General features: G+C 53.2%; 1 protein-coding gene across 1 annotated transcript in view; it reads right to left on the minus strand.

The window, feature by feature from the left end:
• The window catches only part of MYO1D (myosin ID), a 233,184-nt gene that overhangs the window by 151,483 nt on the left and 64,834 nt on the right, over positions 1-16,867 (minus strand). Inside the window, exons 5-11 of the mRNA XM_054396475.1 lie at positions 16,721-16,774; positions 13,854-13,949; positions 13,006-13,122; positions 8,975-9,178; positions 8,064-8,209; positions 7,655-7,769; positions 5,503-5,673 (exon numbers count right to left, since the gene is read on the minus strand). Of these exons, the coding sequence (XP_054252450.1) occupies positions 5,503-5,673; positions 7,655-7,769; positions 8,064-8,209; positions 8,975-9,178; positions 13,006-13,122; positions 13,854-13,949; positions 16,721-16,774 (903 nt within the window). The remainder of the gene's footprint in view (positions 1-5,502; positions 5,674-7,654; positions 7,770-8,063; positions 8,210-8,974; positions 9,179-13,005; positions 13,123-13,853; positions 13,950-16,720; positions 16,775-16,867) is intronic.

Consider the following 16,867-nt stretch of genomic DNA (forward strand, 5'->3'; position numbering starts at 1 on the left):
GACTGCTAGAGGAGGAAGGACCAAAGGAGCTAAACCTCTCAGGTCAAGGATGAGAAGCCAGGACGTGATGGCAAACCTAGAGATGATGTGATGGAAGACACAGAGAACCCTGTTCTGCTGTCCAAGAGCTGGGAAGCAACAGATGGAACCTAACAGGGAAAAAAGAGAAGGTGAGGGAGACAGCAAGGCAGGAGATCTTCAGGTGGCTCTTCAAGTTGCCCAGAGCTCTGGGCAGCTGATCTAGTTGAGGATGTCCCTGCTTACTGCAGAGGGGTTGGAAGAGATGATCTTTGGAGGTCCCTTCCAACCCAAACCATCCTATGGTTTAAATGGAATTCTTTGTTATTAAAAAACCAAACCAAAACAAACAAACAAAACCCCCAAACCCAACTGTGAAGGACACCAGAAGCCTGATTCAGGCTGTTTCTGGACTGCAGGTCACTGGAGACTTGGAGCACATCAAGTTCTCACCCCACCTTTGTCCCATAGTCTTCTGTCACATAGACCTTCACCAATGCCTTCTGCCTTGGAAGGCAGTGTCAGGTGGCCTAGAATGGACCTTCTCAAACCCTTCCCTTCCCAATCAGCTTGGTGAGATTGACACTACTGAGAACTCTCCACTCTCTGAAGACTTAGGAGTTGCTACACTATCACTGCACTTGATCCTTTGAAAGTAGAAGAGCAACTGGGAAAAGAGCAGAACTTAAAGAGGCTGAGAACAGGAACCGGTGAGGCTGCAAAGTGCCCTCAGAACAGTCAGCATTTGTCCAGAGCTAGATGAGCATCCAACACCACAGAGAAGGTTGAGCCATGCTCTAGGAACAAAATATTTGCCTACAAATCACAGAATCACAGAATGGTAGGGGTTGGAGGGGACCTCTGGAGATGAGCCAGTCCAACCCCCCTGCCAGAGCAGGATCACCCAGGGCAGGTCATACAGGAACACATCCAGGTGGGGCTTGAAGGTCTCCAGAGAAGGAGACTCCACAGCCTCTCTGGGCAGCCTGCTCCAGGGCTCTGCCAGCCTCACACCAAAGTTTCTCCTCACATTGAGGTGGAACCTCCTGGGTTCCAGCTCATATCTGTTGTTTCCTGTCCTGTCACTGGGCACCACCAAAAAGAGCTTGGCACCTCCACCAGGTATTTATGGACTTTAATAAGATCACCTCTCAGCCTTCTCCTCTCCACACTAATCAGCCCCAGGGCTCTCACAGCAGAGATGTTCCAGTCCCTTCATCATCCTTGTAGCCTTAGTTGGACTCTCTCCAGCAAGTCTCTGTCTCTCTTGAACTGGGGAGCCCAAAACTGAATACAGCATTCCAGGTGTGGTCTCACCATCAGGAGAGAGCAGAGGTAGAGGAGAACCTCCCTAGCCCTGCTGGCCACACCTGCACCCCAGGCTCCATTGGCCCTCTTGGCCACAAGGGCACCTTGCTGTCCCATGCAGAACTTGCTCTCCACTAAATGCTGGTGGTGGCAGTGATATTTTTCCTGGACTGTTTGGCCTTCACCAGGACAACCAAGCAGAAGCAGCAGCTCAGCCATGCAGTACACAAACTAGGACACTACTATTTAGGGCACAGCAGCCCCTTAGAGCTTATCCACATGGAGCCAGTGTCCAACATGCTCTCCAGGGGAGCAGTGAAGCATTAAGTCAGGCTGGAAGATGGGAGCTGTTCCCACACCATGGCAGCACACAGGAGTTAACCCCTTAGGAACAGCTTCACTCAACACTGAGCCTTAGAGTACCTGCAGAGATGCTGACTCTGGAACTCTGGCAATAGCTCAGTACCAGTGTCTGGAGGGGACCTACAGGAAGGCTGGGGAGGGAGTGTTCAGAAGGGCCTATGGGGATAGGATCACAGGATGGTAGGAGTTGGAAGGGACCTCTGGAGATCTTCCAGTCCAACCCCCCTGCCAGAGGAGAACCATAGATTCCAGCACAGGTCATACAGGAACACATCCAGACAGGGCTGGAAAGGCTCCAGAGGAGACTCCACAACCTCTCTGGGCAGCCTGCTCCAGGGCTCTGTGACCCTTACAGTGCAGAAGTTCCTCCTCATGTTGAGGTGGAACCTCCTGTGCTGGAGTTTATATCCACTGCCCCTTGTCCAAGTGAGCAGAGGCTGTGCCTGTCCTGAACTCCAGCCCTCAAATATTTATAAACATTGATCAGATCCCTCTCAGTCTTCTCCTCTCCAGACTAAACAGCCCCAAGGGCTCTCAGCTTCTCCTCCCCAGGCGGTGCTCCAGGCCCTTCAGCATCCTTGTATGTAGGACAAGGGGTAATGGTTTGAAACTGGAGCAGGGCAGGTTTAGGTTGGACATCAGAGGAAGTTCTGCACAGTGAGGCTGGGGAGACACTGGAACAGGTTGCCCAGGGAGGTGGTGGAGGCTCCATCCTGGAGACATTCAAGATCAGCCTTGATGTGGCCCTGCGCAGCCTGCTCTAGTTGGAGGTGTCCTTGCTTACTGCAGGGGGGTTGAACAAGATGACCTTTGAGGGTCCCTTCCAACCCAATGCAATCTGTAAATCATAGACAGAACTACTGCAGTCTGCAAAAGCTACTTATGAAATGAAACCATAAAATCCTATCAAGTGATTTGTTTCAATGTGAGCTAGCAGAAGCTGGCTTAGAAAGCTCAGGTTTCCTACAGCAGCCCTAGGTGGGTCTTGAGGAAGGTATCTGAGCTATGGTAAAGGACATCTGCAAAGACACGAGAGGGGGGAAAGAAATCATTCTGGTGCTGAGAGTTTTATGGGTCAAATTTTCCAGGCTATATTGATTTAAAGTAGAAATTAGCAAGCCAGGAAGACACATCCCACCCTCCATAAACATTATTTATAGCAGTGCTCCTTGTCTCCTCAGCCTGTGCACAGGTTCCTGCCAATGCCACCCCCTGCTGAGGAATGCTGCAATCGGCAATATTTCCTTTTAATGTTCCCTGTGCTGTGAAGGGACCCCTGAAGGGAAGGACTCACACCGATTGCTTTGTTAATTTTCATTTTATAGCCTCCCACAGACTTTATGAAGCTCAGTCCTCTCTCTCACTGCATCAGACACTGCCTGCTCTCTCCGTGATGGAGCCACTCACAGCACCAAGCACAGCCCAGAACATGAATTCCTTTCCTTGCCACCTCCAGTCCACTGCCCAGGCAGCTGCACAGCTCCAGAAGCTGGGCTCTTTCCCCACTACCCCACTGCAGAGGGCTGGAGCCTCCAGCCCCAGGCTTCACTGCTCACAGCCATTAGCACGACTAAAGGAAGCAATTTGCATTGAAATGTAGAAACCCAGAGCAGCTCCCTAAAAATCCTGAGCTTGGGTGAGCTTACCCAGAAGGTGCTGCGTGTCTGCAGCTTCAGCAGCTAAGATCTGGGCTGAAAGCAGGACTCCTGCTCCCCCCTCAGCTGGGATGGCAGTGGCAGAGGTGTCAGGTGTGCTGCAGCTAAAGGGCACTTGAGGAAAGGCACATCTGGGAGGCAGAAGCTGGTTGATTTCACTTCCAGCCCAGCCCCTGCCCAGAGGAGCCCCATCCAGCCCTATTGTTTCTAGCCAGCCTCCCCGGGGGCAGCCTTTAGCACATTTCTTACACAACCAGGCTAATTTGGTATTTCTGACCTACATAAAACATGCTCCCGGGGTGGGAGGGGGGAGCCAGCATCCTGAGCCACGGGTTTCTACTGAGCACTGCTATTTGAGAGGCACCACTAAATTAAAGGTCCTGATTTGATTACTCCGTGTGAGAGAGTCTCAAATTAATCAGCCTGGTGCCCATGTTCGCAGGCTGCTGCCAAGAGAGGAACAAATGAAGGCTGTTCAGGCACACACTGCAGCAGAAAGCAAGCCAGTGGAGGGGGCTGGCTTGCTCAGAGGTGCAGCCTGGGCTGAACAAGGTCTGCAGCCACCGACGAGGAGAGGAAAAAAAAAAAAAAGAATAAATCAGAGTGCAGGAATAGAGCAGAAGTGTGAATAATTTGCCTGTCCCTGTGTGGCAGAGCAGCCTGGCAGGGCCATCACGTGTGGTGCAGCTGCACATCCATTGGGTGCGGATGACATCATGGCATGGCTCAGCTGCTCCGAGGCCTGCAATAGAGCTGTGCTCACATTGGCCATCCTTGAGCTCCCTCTGCTGACAGAGGGCCGAGAGAGGAGCGACCCAAACCCAGCCCCGGCAGCCTGAACTGCAGCTCCCAGGCGTGCAGCTCGCACTGCATGGTAACAATGTCACAGAATCACAGAATCACTGAGGCTGGAGAAAAGCTCTGAGCTCATCAAGTGCAGCCTCTGACCCAACACCACCACATCAGCCAGACCCTGCCACCAAGTGCCACAGCCAAGCTTTGCTTCAAGACCTCCAGGGATGGGGACTCCACCAGCTCCCTGGGCAGTCCATCCCAGTGCCCAATCAGCCTTTCTGGCAGGAAGTGCTTCCTAATATCCAACCTAACCCTCCCCTGGCACAGCTTCAGGCCATGCCCTCTTGTCCTGTCCCTGGTCACCTGGGAGCAGAGCCTGACCCCCACCAGACTACAACTTCCTTTTAGGTAGTTGTAGAGAGTGATGAGGTCCCCCCTGAGTCTCCTCTTCTCCAGGCTGAACACCCCCAGCTCCCTCAGCCTCTCCTCATCAGACTTTCCCCTACCCAGTCTGGTCACTCTCCTCTGGACCTGCTCCAGCACCTCAAGATCCTTCCTGCAGTGAGGGCCCAGAGCTGCACACAGTACTTGCAGTGAGGCCCCACCAGTGCTGAGTGCAGAGGCAGAATTCCACCCCCAGTGCTGCTGGCTACACTATTCCTGACCCAGACCAGGATTGCCACTGGCCTTCCATGCCCCCTGGGCACACTGCTGGCTCATGTTCAGCTGCTGTCACCCAGCACTGCCAGGTCCAACCCCAGGCACCTTAGTGTGGTAGTTTTAGGCTACGCCTTTAAAATTTTTCACAGCTCTTGAACAGAAAGTAGTAAAATGTAAACAAATCACTACTGGGTGTAAAAAGGAAAATAAAGATAATTCTAAACAATCCATTGGAGAGAGATCTCCCATAAGATTTGGTTCCCAAACAATCTCTCTCTCTCTCTTCCTCAGGCTGGGAGATGCTAACTCTGTGCCTCTGCTTGACCTTGGCTGCACTGTTGTGACTGCTATGAACTTCTCTGCTTCTGTCTCTTGTCCCTTGTGTACAGGGGGTAGGGGAGGAGGCAGGGAAGGGAGAAGCTGTTCCAGCTCCTCTGGTCTCTTGGCCAGGGGGGTCCTTGTGCTGTTTGTTACTTGTAAATCCCTGTAAATATTGTAACTCCTGTACAGTTTGTACCCACTGAGTGCATTCCACTGTAGATTGTAGCTCTGCTTGGAGATGGAGCTTCCATTTGCTTCCACCTGAGCTGGTCTGGCACACTTTGGGGGGAGAAGGGAATTTTTAACCCACCACACTTAGGAAGACAGAGAAGGGATCCTGCAGGGTAGGATGCAGTTGTGAGGGAAGGGAGGAGTCTGTCACCTTCCTGCTGGAGAAATGAGCATGCTTGGCCAGCTTGCTGTTGAGAGCCTCCAGGAACATCTCATCTGTAACTCTGCCGACGTTCATGCAGGCGTCGTCCAGGATGGCAATGATGCCCTTGTGCTGCTGCTCCACCAGCTCCACGATCACCTGGTTGTTGAAGTAATCAATCTGCAGAACACAAGGAGCAGGTTTCATTGGGATTCTGCCCAGTGAACAAGCAGCAAACTAATGCTGAGCACAACAGCCAAGACCATCAGTCTGGCACAGAATGGGGCCCACTGCTCACAGGAGAAGCAAGCAGCTCTTGGTGTGCAGGTTCATAGAACCACAGAATGGGGTTGGGTTGGAAGGGACCTTCAAGATCATCCAGTTCCAACCTCCAGCCATGGGCAGGGACACCTCCCACCAGCCCAGGCTCCTCAAGGCCTCATCCACCTGGAACACCTCCTGGAACACCTCCAGGGAGGGGACAGCCACAGTCTCCCTGGGCAACCTGTGCCAGTGTCTCCCCACCCTCACTCTAAAGAATTTCTTCCTCATCTCCAGTCTCAATCTCCCCTCTCCCAGCTCAAAGGCATTGCCTCTTGTCCTGACACTCCCAGCCCTTGTTTAAAGTACCCCCCCCAGCTCTCCTTGTAGCCCCTTCAGGTACTGAAAGGCTACTCTGAGGTCTCCCTGGAGTGTTCTCTTCTCCAGGCTGAACAACCCCAGCTCTCAGGGCTCAGGCTCCTGCAGAAGTGCTCTACCAGGCCTCATTCCCTCATACTGGAAATGAAACCTGCTGCTTTCTCCTCCACAATGCCTCAAGTTATAGCTGCAAACAGCTGTGCTCCTTTTGCTCAGCCCCAGGACAGAACTCAGAGATCCAGCCTACTGAACTTTCAGCTTGAAAGCATCTCTAAAGTCAGTGCTGAGCTGCCTGTGGTGCCTGTGTGCAGAGGTAGAACCTGAACTCAGTAAGATGTGGTGTGAGAGACCCTGGCACAGGTTCTGTGACCTCCAGAACCCTCCTGACAGAATGAGTTTGCCAAAAGGAGGCTTTTGGTACAGCTGTTGTCTTAATGTCAGAAAGGACCTGTAGTGCTGGTGGGCAGCAAGTTCTGCATGGGCCAGCAATGTGCCCTGGTGGCCACCAAGGCCAATGGGGTCCTGGGGGGCGTTCAGAGGAGTGTGTCCAGAAGATCCAGGGAGGTTCTCCTCCTCTACTCTGCCCTGGGAAGACCTCCTCTGGAATATTGCATCCAGTTCTGGGCTCCCCAGTTCAGGAGGGACAGGGATCTGCTGGAGAAGGTCCAAGGGAGGGCTACAAGGATGCTGAAGGGCCTGGAGCACTGCCTGGGGAGGAGAGGCTGAGAGCCCTGGGGGTGTTCAGTCTGGAGAGGAGAAGACTGAGAGGGGATCTGATCAATGTCTATCAATATCTGAGGGAGGGGACAGGCTCTGCTCAGGTGCACCCTGGGATAGGCCACAGGGCAATGGATATAAACTGCAGCACAGGAGGTTCCACCTCAACATGAGGAGGAACTTCTTCACTGTGAGGGTTACAGAGCCCTGGAGCAGGCTGCCCAGAGAGGTTGTGGAGTCTCCTTCTCTGGAGAATTTCCAGCCCTGTCCAGCTCCCTCAGCCTGTCCTTGTAGCAGAGCTGCTCCAACCCCCTGATCCTTTTTGTGGCACTCCTCTGGACCCTCTCCATCAGGTCCATGTCCTTCCTCAGCCTTTCTTCCTAAAAGAGATGTTCCAGTCCTTTAATGAACTTTAATGAACCCCCTCAGGCAGTTTCCTCTGTCCACTCAGTCCTGCCCAGGCTGTCAGATCAGTCAGACACAGCTTGCCCTTGGGGAATCCATGTTGACTGTTTCTGGTAACCTTCTTTTCCTCCTTGTGCTTCGAGGTGCCACAATATCTTCTAACAGACCCAGAGTCCCTTCTTTTCCCACACCATGGCAAACAAGGAAATGTTGGGAGGGAACTGGTGAGCTTTTTCCACAGCCTGAGTTGCAGACAGCAAGCCTGGCAGGACAGCTGGCAGGGACACAGATGTCCTATTGACTTCCAGGGCAGCCTACATGTGCAACAACTTTAGATCTGGGGCTGCTGCTGGTACACTGACCTCAGAGTGACCTCTCCCTCCCCTGCCAGATCACTCACATGCTTCCAGGGAATTCCCTCTCGCTGGTACTCTTCCTGCTCCTGCTTCAGAACCAGCTGAATAAAGAGCTGCTGGAGCTTCTCGTTGCAGTAATTGATGCAAAACTGCTCAAAGCTGCAAAAACATCAGAGTTAAAAAACAGGTGAGGAGGTCTGTGGGGAAGGAGAAGGCACAGCCCAGGGCTTTACGAAGGTGGCTCACAGAATGATAGAATGGGCTGGGCTGGAAGGGACCTGCAAAGCTCATCCAGTACAACCCCCTCTGCAGTCAGCAGGGACATCCTCCACTAGATCTGGTTGCCCAGAGCCCTGTTGAGCCTCGCCCTGAATATCTCCAGGGATGGGGCCACGACCACCTCCCTGGGGTACCTGTGGCAGTGTCCCAGCAGCCTCCTGGTACAGAACCCACCTGTTGTTGTCGAATATTTCGAAGCCATAGATGTCCAGGACACCAATGACAGTGTTCTTGCCATGGACTGTGGTGTCATAGTTCTTCACCTCGATCACATCGTTGATGTGAGTCACGATCCAGCAGAAGAGCCTCTCATAGATGGCCTGCAGGGAACACAGCCTGAGGAGCTGCCCTGCACCTGGCCCTGGCCCAGCTCCTGCTGCTGCCTGCAGCACCTGGACACCTCCAGCTAGATCAGGCTGCTCAGGACCACAGCAAGCCTAATCCTGAATGTCTCCAGGGATGAGGCCTCAAGCACATCCTGGCCATTCTGTTCCAGTGTCTCAGCACTTTCCTTGTGAAGAACTTCCTCCTCATCTGCAGTCTCAATCTGCCCTCTCCCAGCTCAAAACCATGGTCCCTCACCCTGTTACTCCCAGCCCTTTTCAAAAGTCCCTCCCCAGCTCTTCTGTAGCCCCTTCAGGTACTGGGAAGCTGCTCTAAGGTCTCCCTGGAGCCTTCCCTTCTCCAGGATGAGCAGATCCAACTCGCTCAGCCTGTCCCCACAGGGCAGGTCCTCCAGGCCTAAGAACACCTTTGTGACCACTCCAGCAGGCCCATGTCTATCATGTAGGGGGCCCCAGAGCTGGCCACAGTACTGCAGGTGAGGTCTCAGCAGAGGAATCCCTTCCCTCATCCTGCTGGCCATGCTGCTTGGATGCAGCCCAGGATCTTTACTGATCCACCCAGGAATCCTCCTGGGACCTGAGCAGCACCAAATGTGCAGCTACAAAGGCGATTCGATGCTGAGTGCCTTCTGCAGGCATCACCACCCTTTGCTGCACCAAGAACAACTCAAGCAGAAGGGAAAAGCAGCAGCAAGGGGTCTGAGGTAGTGTCACACACAGAGGAAGGAAACTGCAACTCACCTTGGCAAAGGCATCTCTGCCATAGGTGGCCTCCTGCTCGGTGTGCTGCTTGTCGATGACATCCCGGCCAGTGGCGACCGTTCGGAACAGGAGAGCCTTCTCCACCATCTCAGCTTTAGTGGACAGCAAGTCAGCAATGATGGACACCACCTTGTCATTTTCTATCACAGGAGTGTCACCATCCACTGAGAACTTCAAGTTCCCCTGCAACATGCAGCGAGAAAGCAGATTTCTCAGCCTGTCTCTTAGTCAAATGGAATCGCAGAGGAGTTTTACTTGGACCAGGCCTTCAGGGTCATCAAGGCCAAATGTTAGCCCAGCACTGCCAGGGCACCACCAAACCACAGCCCTCAGTGATGCTGACAGGAATCAGCACAACCAAGTCCATCCCTGTGCCACCTGCTGTTCAGGTCAGGCAACCTCCTGCCACATTTGAACGCAGGGCATCCTGTGTCCATGGGATGCCATGGGAGGGGATTCTGCCCCTCTGCTGTGCTCTGCTGAGACCTCCCCTGCAGTGCTGGGGCAGCTCTGGAGCCCTCAGCACAGCACAGACAGGGACCTGGTGCAGCAGGGCCAGAGGAGGCCACAGCAATGCTGGCAGGGCTGGAAGCCCTCTGCTGGGAGGCCAGGCTGAGAGAGTTGGGCTTGGGCAGCCTGGAGAGGAGAAGGCTCCAGGGAGACCTTCTGGTGGCCTCTCAGTGCTTCAAGTGCCCAGCAGAGAGCTGGGGACAGAGTTTGGAGCAGGTGTCCTGAGGTGACAGGACAAGGGGGGATGGTTGGGAAGTGAAAGAGGGAGATTGAGAGTGGAGAGAAGGGAGAAATGTTTGACACTGAGGCTGGGGAGAGCCTGGCCCAGGCTGGGCAGAGAGCTGGGAGCTGCCCCATGGCTGGCACCAGTGCAGGGGAGGTTGTTTGGGGCTGTGAGCAACCTGCTGTGGTTGGGGCTGTCCCTGCTGGCTGCAGGGGATTGGCCTGGATGACATTTAATGGTCCCTTCCAATGCAGCTCAGTCTGTGATTCCATGATCCAGTGTGAGCAGATCCTGGCTCACAGAGCAGGGGTCCTGCTCAGCCTTCAGCTCAGACTTGGGAAGAAAGGACAGCAAACACTTGCAGAGGTTTAAGCAAACGCTGCCTGGAGATTCAGGGTCTAGTGGTGGGCAATGACATTAAGTAAACATCCTGGATGTAGCATTTCCTCTTCCCTGCAGCTCACAGAAAGGTCAGGCTGCAGTTGTCACTGTGATGCTGTCACCCACCCAGGGGATGTGTCCTGGGAAGCTGAGGAGCCAGCATGGCTCAGGGCACTGGACCAGAGAGGTTGTGGAGTCTCCTTCTCTGGAGGCTTTCAAGCCCCATCTGGATGTGTTCCTGTGTGACCTGTGCTGCATTCTATGGTCCTGCTCTGACAGGGGGGTTGGACTCAATGATCTTTGGAGGTCCCTTCCAGCCCCCAGTATCCTGTGAGCCTCTGATCCTATGACTGAGAGTGCACTGGCACCACAGCTTGTTCCCAAGCACTGGCAGTGCCAGGATTCAGTACCAATCTCACTGCACTGGCCACTGGAGATTCTCTCTGTGTGGCCTGACCTGCTCTGCCTCCTGCTCTTCCCCAGCCCTGGGGCACAACTACTCCAAAGAGAAGGGACTGGAAAAAAGCTGTGGTTTTCCTGCCATCCTCCTGAAGGAAACTCCTCCACCTGCAGTGCCTCTTTCCTCAGGGAAACCAGAGCAGAGCTGCAGGGACACTGCAGGGGAGGAGGCTCTGTGTGGCCCAAGGGAATTCAGATGAAGGGAAGATTCCCTCAGGGCTCTCCTGGATCCAGCCTCCAGCAGAGAGCAAAGCAGCATCCCTCAAGCAAAACCAGTGGGTGGTGTGGGGATGGTGTGAGGACAGCAAGGTGAGAGCTGCTTACCCCTTCACTGCCAAACCCTAACTCCTGCTGAGAACACTTCCCAGCTCCCAAGACTTTGTGGTGTATCTGGTTTGGGACCTGGAATATGCAGGAATGCGATCTTCCCTCATAACTGCAGCTTTCACAGAGGAATTTCACTCACCCCTGGAAGCTGCATAGACTTTGCCAGCCAACAGATCCTCCAACTGCTTCTGCAGCAAGGAAATGATTGCTGCTGAACCCTCCTGAAGCACAGCCCCCCACACCTGTGGGCAGGTGTCATGGTAGGGCCATGACATGGCCCAGCACAAACCCAGACAGGCCTTAAGATGTCTAGACAAGGTCCCTGTCTCTGCCCTCCTTCCTACAGAAGACAGGGCAGTGTGGGAAAAAGAAGGACAGGAGCCCTGCCTGACTGGCAAACAAGCTGTTTAGCTGGGTGAGAGCAGGTGAGCTGACCACTGCTGCCCCACACAAGGTCCTTGCCCTGCCTTTTCTGGCTGGAGCCTGGCAGAACACCTTGCCACTGGGCAGCTACACCTTGGCTTCAGTGCCCCTCTGGAGCACCTGTACAAGTGCAAGGTAGTCACCCTTGCCTGGCTTTAAGCCTTGCTCAAACCCTGCTCAAGCCTGGCTTTAAGCCTTGCTCAAGCCCTGCTCAAGCCTTGCTCAAGCCTTGCTTTAAGCCTTGCTCAAACCCTGCTCAAACCCTGCTCAAGCCTTGCTTTAAGCCTTGCTCAAGCCTTGCTTTAAGCCTTGCTCAAGCCCTGCTCAAGCCTTGCTTTAAGCCTTGCTCAAGCCCTGCTCAAGCCTTGCTTTAAGCCTTGCTCAAACCCTGCTCAAGTCTTGCTTTAAGCCTTGCTCAAGCCCTGCTCAAGCCTGGCTTTAAGCCTTGCTCAAACCCTGCTCAAGCCTTGCTTTAAGCCTTGCTCAAGCCTTGCTTTAAGCCTTGCTCAAGCCCTACTCAAGCCTTGCTTTCCAGCCTATTTGGAGCCATCTTGTATGAAGCTGCCGTGAGTTGCCCTGCCCTGCCTCGAGTGCCTGGGCCAGAGCCTGGGCCATAGCCATGAGCCACACACAGCAAGCAGGAGAAGCCAGGAGCCTAGAAGCCACAAGCCTAGCCTGCTCCCCTTGCCACCAGACTTGTGCTGTGCCTCAGTTTCCCCAGGAGCCAAGCCAGCTCCCGTCACGAGGAGCGTCATTACCTGCCCGCCACCCGCTGCAGCCAGAGCAGCCTGGGCCCAGGCAGTGAACTCTCCTTGCCAGCAGTCTGCTGTGCCAGCACCCTGTGAGAGTGCCCCAAAGCTAACACAGCAGCAGCAGCATCCCCCTCTTGGGTAAAACCAACTGTGAGTAATCAATTCACTGCCCTTTGGGTTGAAAGGTTCTTATGGAGCCTCCCCTTGCTGTGATCGAGCACTATCTGCTCCCGGGCACCTTCTCTTTCCAAGTTATTGCCTCCTAGCTTGCATTGAATTGTTTGAGTCTTGCCCTAAGATTGCATATTCCCACTGGAAATAGACATCTGAGGGCTGGGAGTCAGGAGGGAGGGGACAGGCTCTGCTCACTTGCTCCCTGGGATAGGACAAGGAGCAATGGATGTAAGCTGCAGCACAGGAGGTTTCACCTTAACACAAGGAGAAACTTCTTTACTGCGAGAGTCACAGAGCCCTGGAGCAGGCTGCCCAGAGAGGTTGTGGAGTCTCCTTCTCTGGAGCCTTTCTAGCCCTGTCTGGATGTGTTCCTGTGTGATCTGTGCTGGATTCTATGGTCCTGCTCTGCAAGGGGGGTTGGACTCAATGATCTCCTTGGGTGCCTTCTAACCCCTGACATCCTCTGATCCTGTGATCCTGTGAGAGTGGCAAAGATATCCCAAAGCATACAGAGTCCCTTACACAACACCCAAAGACCTCCCAACTCTTCCTTTCTCCCCACCTGAGGGTCTACCCAAAACCCCCAGGGCTCTTTCTTCCCAACCATACAACCTATTCCCTTCCTATTCAACCAATTTCTTCAATTTTCATTCATAACGGGTTACCAATATTTTATTAATACCCCTTTGCCATATTGTTTATTATTGTTGTAAGTGTAATTAATTACTAATTCCCCTTGGCAACAACAGTAGGGAGCTTACCAAGTGGAGAATGGCTGCCACAATCTTGTAGACAGTCTGAATTTCCTCCTGCTTGAAGCCTATCACCTTCATGGCATCAGCGACCGCTTTGAACTCTGCACCATCATTGATGGAACACTGTGGGGAAAGAGGTGTTTGGGCCAAAGGAAGTCAGCTGGCAGAGAGCAAGGAGTTTAGAACCCCAGAGAAACAGATGTGGGCTTTGCTGCTTCTCACATGCAAGACTGCTGCAAGATTTCTCAGTTGATTGTGCTGCCCTGCAGCGTGCTGTAGACTGAACCCCGTGGTAGCCACACATGAACAGGGGCTACAGAGATCCATCACAGCACCACTGAAGAGTTCAGCTCCCAGGGAATTGATTGTGAAAGGGCAGAAGTGATCCATAAAACACCCAGAACAACAGCTACAAGCAGTGCAGTCACAGACACTCTGAGCAGAAGCTGCAGAGCACCAGCAGTAGATTTCTGGTCACCACCTTTCCCAAGATGAGCCTCTGCCTCCCTCCCCCTCCCAGCCCTCTGGCTTTGTTTGCACTGCAGATGGACAGAGTAGCTGATAAAGGCCTTGAGAAGGTCTCTGGACTTGCTTGCCAAAAGGCATCTCAACAGGTAGGAAATCAAGAAGCCTTCTGTCTGGAGCCTGTTTCAGAGGGACAGCACTAGGGACAACTCCAGAGGTAAAGTGTTCAGGAGGTGGTTGCCCTAAAATCCTTCTGGGTTTGTTGCCTTCTTCCCTGCTCAGAGGCCCTGACTGATTCTATGAGTCTATGATTCTATGATTTTAGGTATTTCAAGAAGCTTTTAAACTTTGCAGACAAGTTACCTGTAACTCACTGACAACAGCCTCACCTTTATCTGTGCTCCAGGGCAGATGTAGCTGTATGCAGATGCATCCTTCTTCAGATGTAGAGAATGCAGCATCTGGTCAGAACCTCCCTGGAGAAGCTGTACAAAGAGGATTTTAAGAAATGGTGAAGGAAATTTAAACAAATTTTTTTTTAAAATCCTTTTTCTGTTTCTAATTCATCTGCTTGATAAACAAAAGCATAAAAACCATCAACTTACTGCTGCAGAGGAATCAGCTGCACTATCTGGAGCCAGGAGCACAGCATGTGCAAAATGCACAGCCTGCAGCAGGGCAGGGCCCCAACCACCAGCAGAAAGAGGTTGTCTGAACAACTGTCAGAGAATCCCAGACTGCTTTGGGTGGGAAGGGACCTGTAAAGCTCATCCAGTCCAGACTAGAAGGGGTCTGTGTATCCCCATGCGGGAGGCTGCCCCCCAAGCAGGTCAGTGAGCTCCCCAGCAGCAGCACAGCAGAACCTGGGCTGGGCTGGATTCAGTGCAGAAGTTGTGCAAGTGCAGGAAATCTTCTTGGCTCCTGCTGCAGGAACTGCTGCACCTGGGCCAGGTCAGATCCTGGCACCAGCTGTGCAACACAAATACTTCAGGTTCTTCCTTAAGACACAGGCCTGAAGTTGGTTTACACACAGAATCCCAGACTAATTTGGGTGGGAAGAGACATGGAAAAGTCATTGGTCCAACCCCCTGCAGCCAGCAGGGACATCCCCAACCACAGCAGGTTGCTCACAGCCCCAAACCTGCAATGGGGCAGCTCCCAGCTCTCTGCCCAGCCTGGGCCAGGCTCTCCCCACCCTCAGTGTCAAACATTTCTCCCTTCTCTCCACTCTCAATCTCCCTCTTTCAGTTTCCAACCATTCCCCCTTGTCCTGCCCAAACAGGCCCTGCTCAAAACTCTGTCCCCAGCTTTCTGCTGGGTCCTTGAAGCACTGAAAGGCCACCAGAAGGTCTCCCCTGCCTTTTGGAGTGTCAGGAGTGTTTAGAAGACAAGCCTGAACCTCTCCCCAGAGCAGACATGTTTACATCTCTGCCAGGCCACAGATGTGTCTTGGCAAACACATTCACCTTCCCTGCTACACACAGAGACTGAACAAGTGGAAGGTGACACAGTGCTGAGGAAGGTGCCAACGATGCCAGCCTGCAGTACTGAGTGAGTGGGAACAAACCAACCCAACCCAAGTGTCCCTCACTGCAAAGCTGACAACCAAGGTTGTGCTCATTGGCCAAGCCTCCCCCTGAAGGACACCCAAGGGAAGCACCATTCAACGTGGAAGACATTTAGAAGAACTCCCCTAAAACAAGGAAGTCAACTTGGTGTCATGAAATGACTTCCATATGGACCTGAAGAGAGGGATGAGAGTTATTACAAACAAAGCACTGAGTCACAGACTAATATTCTCCCACATTTGCTTAGTTAACCTCCTTTTTCAATTTCCAAATGTGTTAATATGGGGCTGGAGGACAGAAAAAAAAAAAAATCAATCTTCCCATGCTCCTTCCCCAGACCAGGCCAGAGAAGCTGAGATCACCCAAAGTGCAACAGCAAGGGAAGCCCTCTGCAAAACACATGAGAGGGGGGCAGCTTGTGCTGGTTTGAGGCCAGACAGATCCTCTCTTGCCCTGAGAGGGACAAAAGAATGACACCCACACAAACAGACTGAAGAGGGATTGAAAGGTAATTGGTGAAACTACAAAAGCTACCAGCACAGTGGATAACAAGTTATCCAGGGGACAGCAGTGTGCCCTCAGGGCCAAGGAGGCCAATGGGATCCTGGGGTGTATCAAGAAGAGTGTGTCCAGCAGATCCAGAGAGGTTCTCCTCCCACTCTATTCTGCCCTGCTGAAACCTCATCTGAACTGTGTTCAGTTTTGGGCTCCCCAGTGTAGGATGGACAGGGACTTGCTGGGGAGGGTCCATCAGAGGGCTAGGAGGATGATTAGGGACTGGAGCACTGCCTGGGGAGGAGAGGCTGAGGGACCTGGGGCTGTTTAGTCTGGAAAAGAGAAGACTCAGAGGGGATTTAATAAATGGTTATAAATATCTGAGGGCTGGGGATCAGGAGGGAGGGGACAGGGACAGGCTCTGCTCACTTGCTCCCTGGGATAGGACAAGGAGCAATGGATGTAAGCTGCAGCACAGGAGGTTCCACCTCAACATGAGGAGGAACTTCTGCACTGTAAGGGTCCCAGAGCCCTGGAGCAGGCTGCCCAGAGAGGTTGTGGAGTCTCCTTCTCTGGAGCCTTTCCATCCCTGTCTGGATGTGTTCCTGTGTGACCTGTGCTGGATTCTATGGTCCTGCTCTGCAAGGGGGGTTGGACTCGATGATCTCTGGAGGTCCCTTCCAACCCCTGACATCCTCTGATCCTGTGATCCTGTGAGAGTGGCAAAGATATCCCAAAGCATACAGGGTCCCTTACACAACACCCAAAGACCTCACAACTCTTCCCTTCTCCCCACATGAGGGTCTACCCAAAACCCCCAGGGCTCTTTCTTCCCCCCCACTGCTAGGCTAGTCTCAGGCTGGCCAGGTCTGAGACTGCCCGCCCCGTGCTTCTCCTCCTGGCATTAAGAGGCCTTGAGATACTCCCCCACCATTACCTGATAGGGAAGCATCTCCCCCCAGGGGAGCAGAGAGGGAAGAAAGAGGAGGAGAAGGACTTTGCAGATGGATTGATAGGGTGCAGGATTTATGGGTAGAAATACGCCGATGCCTGTGTCCACCCGATGGGGTTGGACACTCAGGACCCCAGAGGTGTAACTTATGTGGCAGTGACAGGAGGCACCCAGCCTGAACTGCCACACAGCTTTAAATACTGCACTGGTTATCCAGCTCTGTCAGCAAGCAAATACCAACCTGGTAGAAAGAATGGAAGCTTCGCTCCCCTGGCTGCTGCACGATCACACGAGACTGTGGGGAGAGCAAGGACAAAGGTGAGTGGATGTGGACACCCCTCAGACACCACTGCCAGGACAGCTCCAAGCTCAGCCTGTGTCACTCTGT

The sequence above is a fragment of the Indicator indicator genome, chromosome 37 (assembly GCF_027791375.1).
Source record: "Indicator indicator isolate 239-I01 chromosome 37, UM_Iind_1.1, whole genome shotgun sequence".
NCBI lineage: Eukaryota > Metazoa > Chordata > Aves > Piciformes > Indicatoridae > Indicator > Indicator indicator.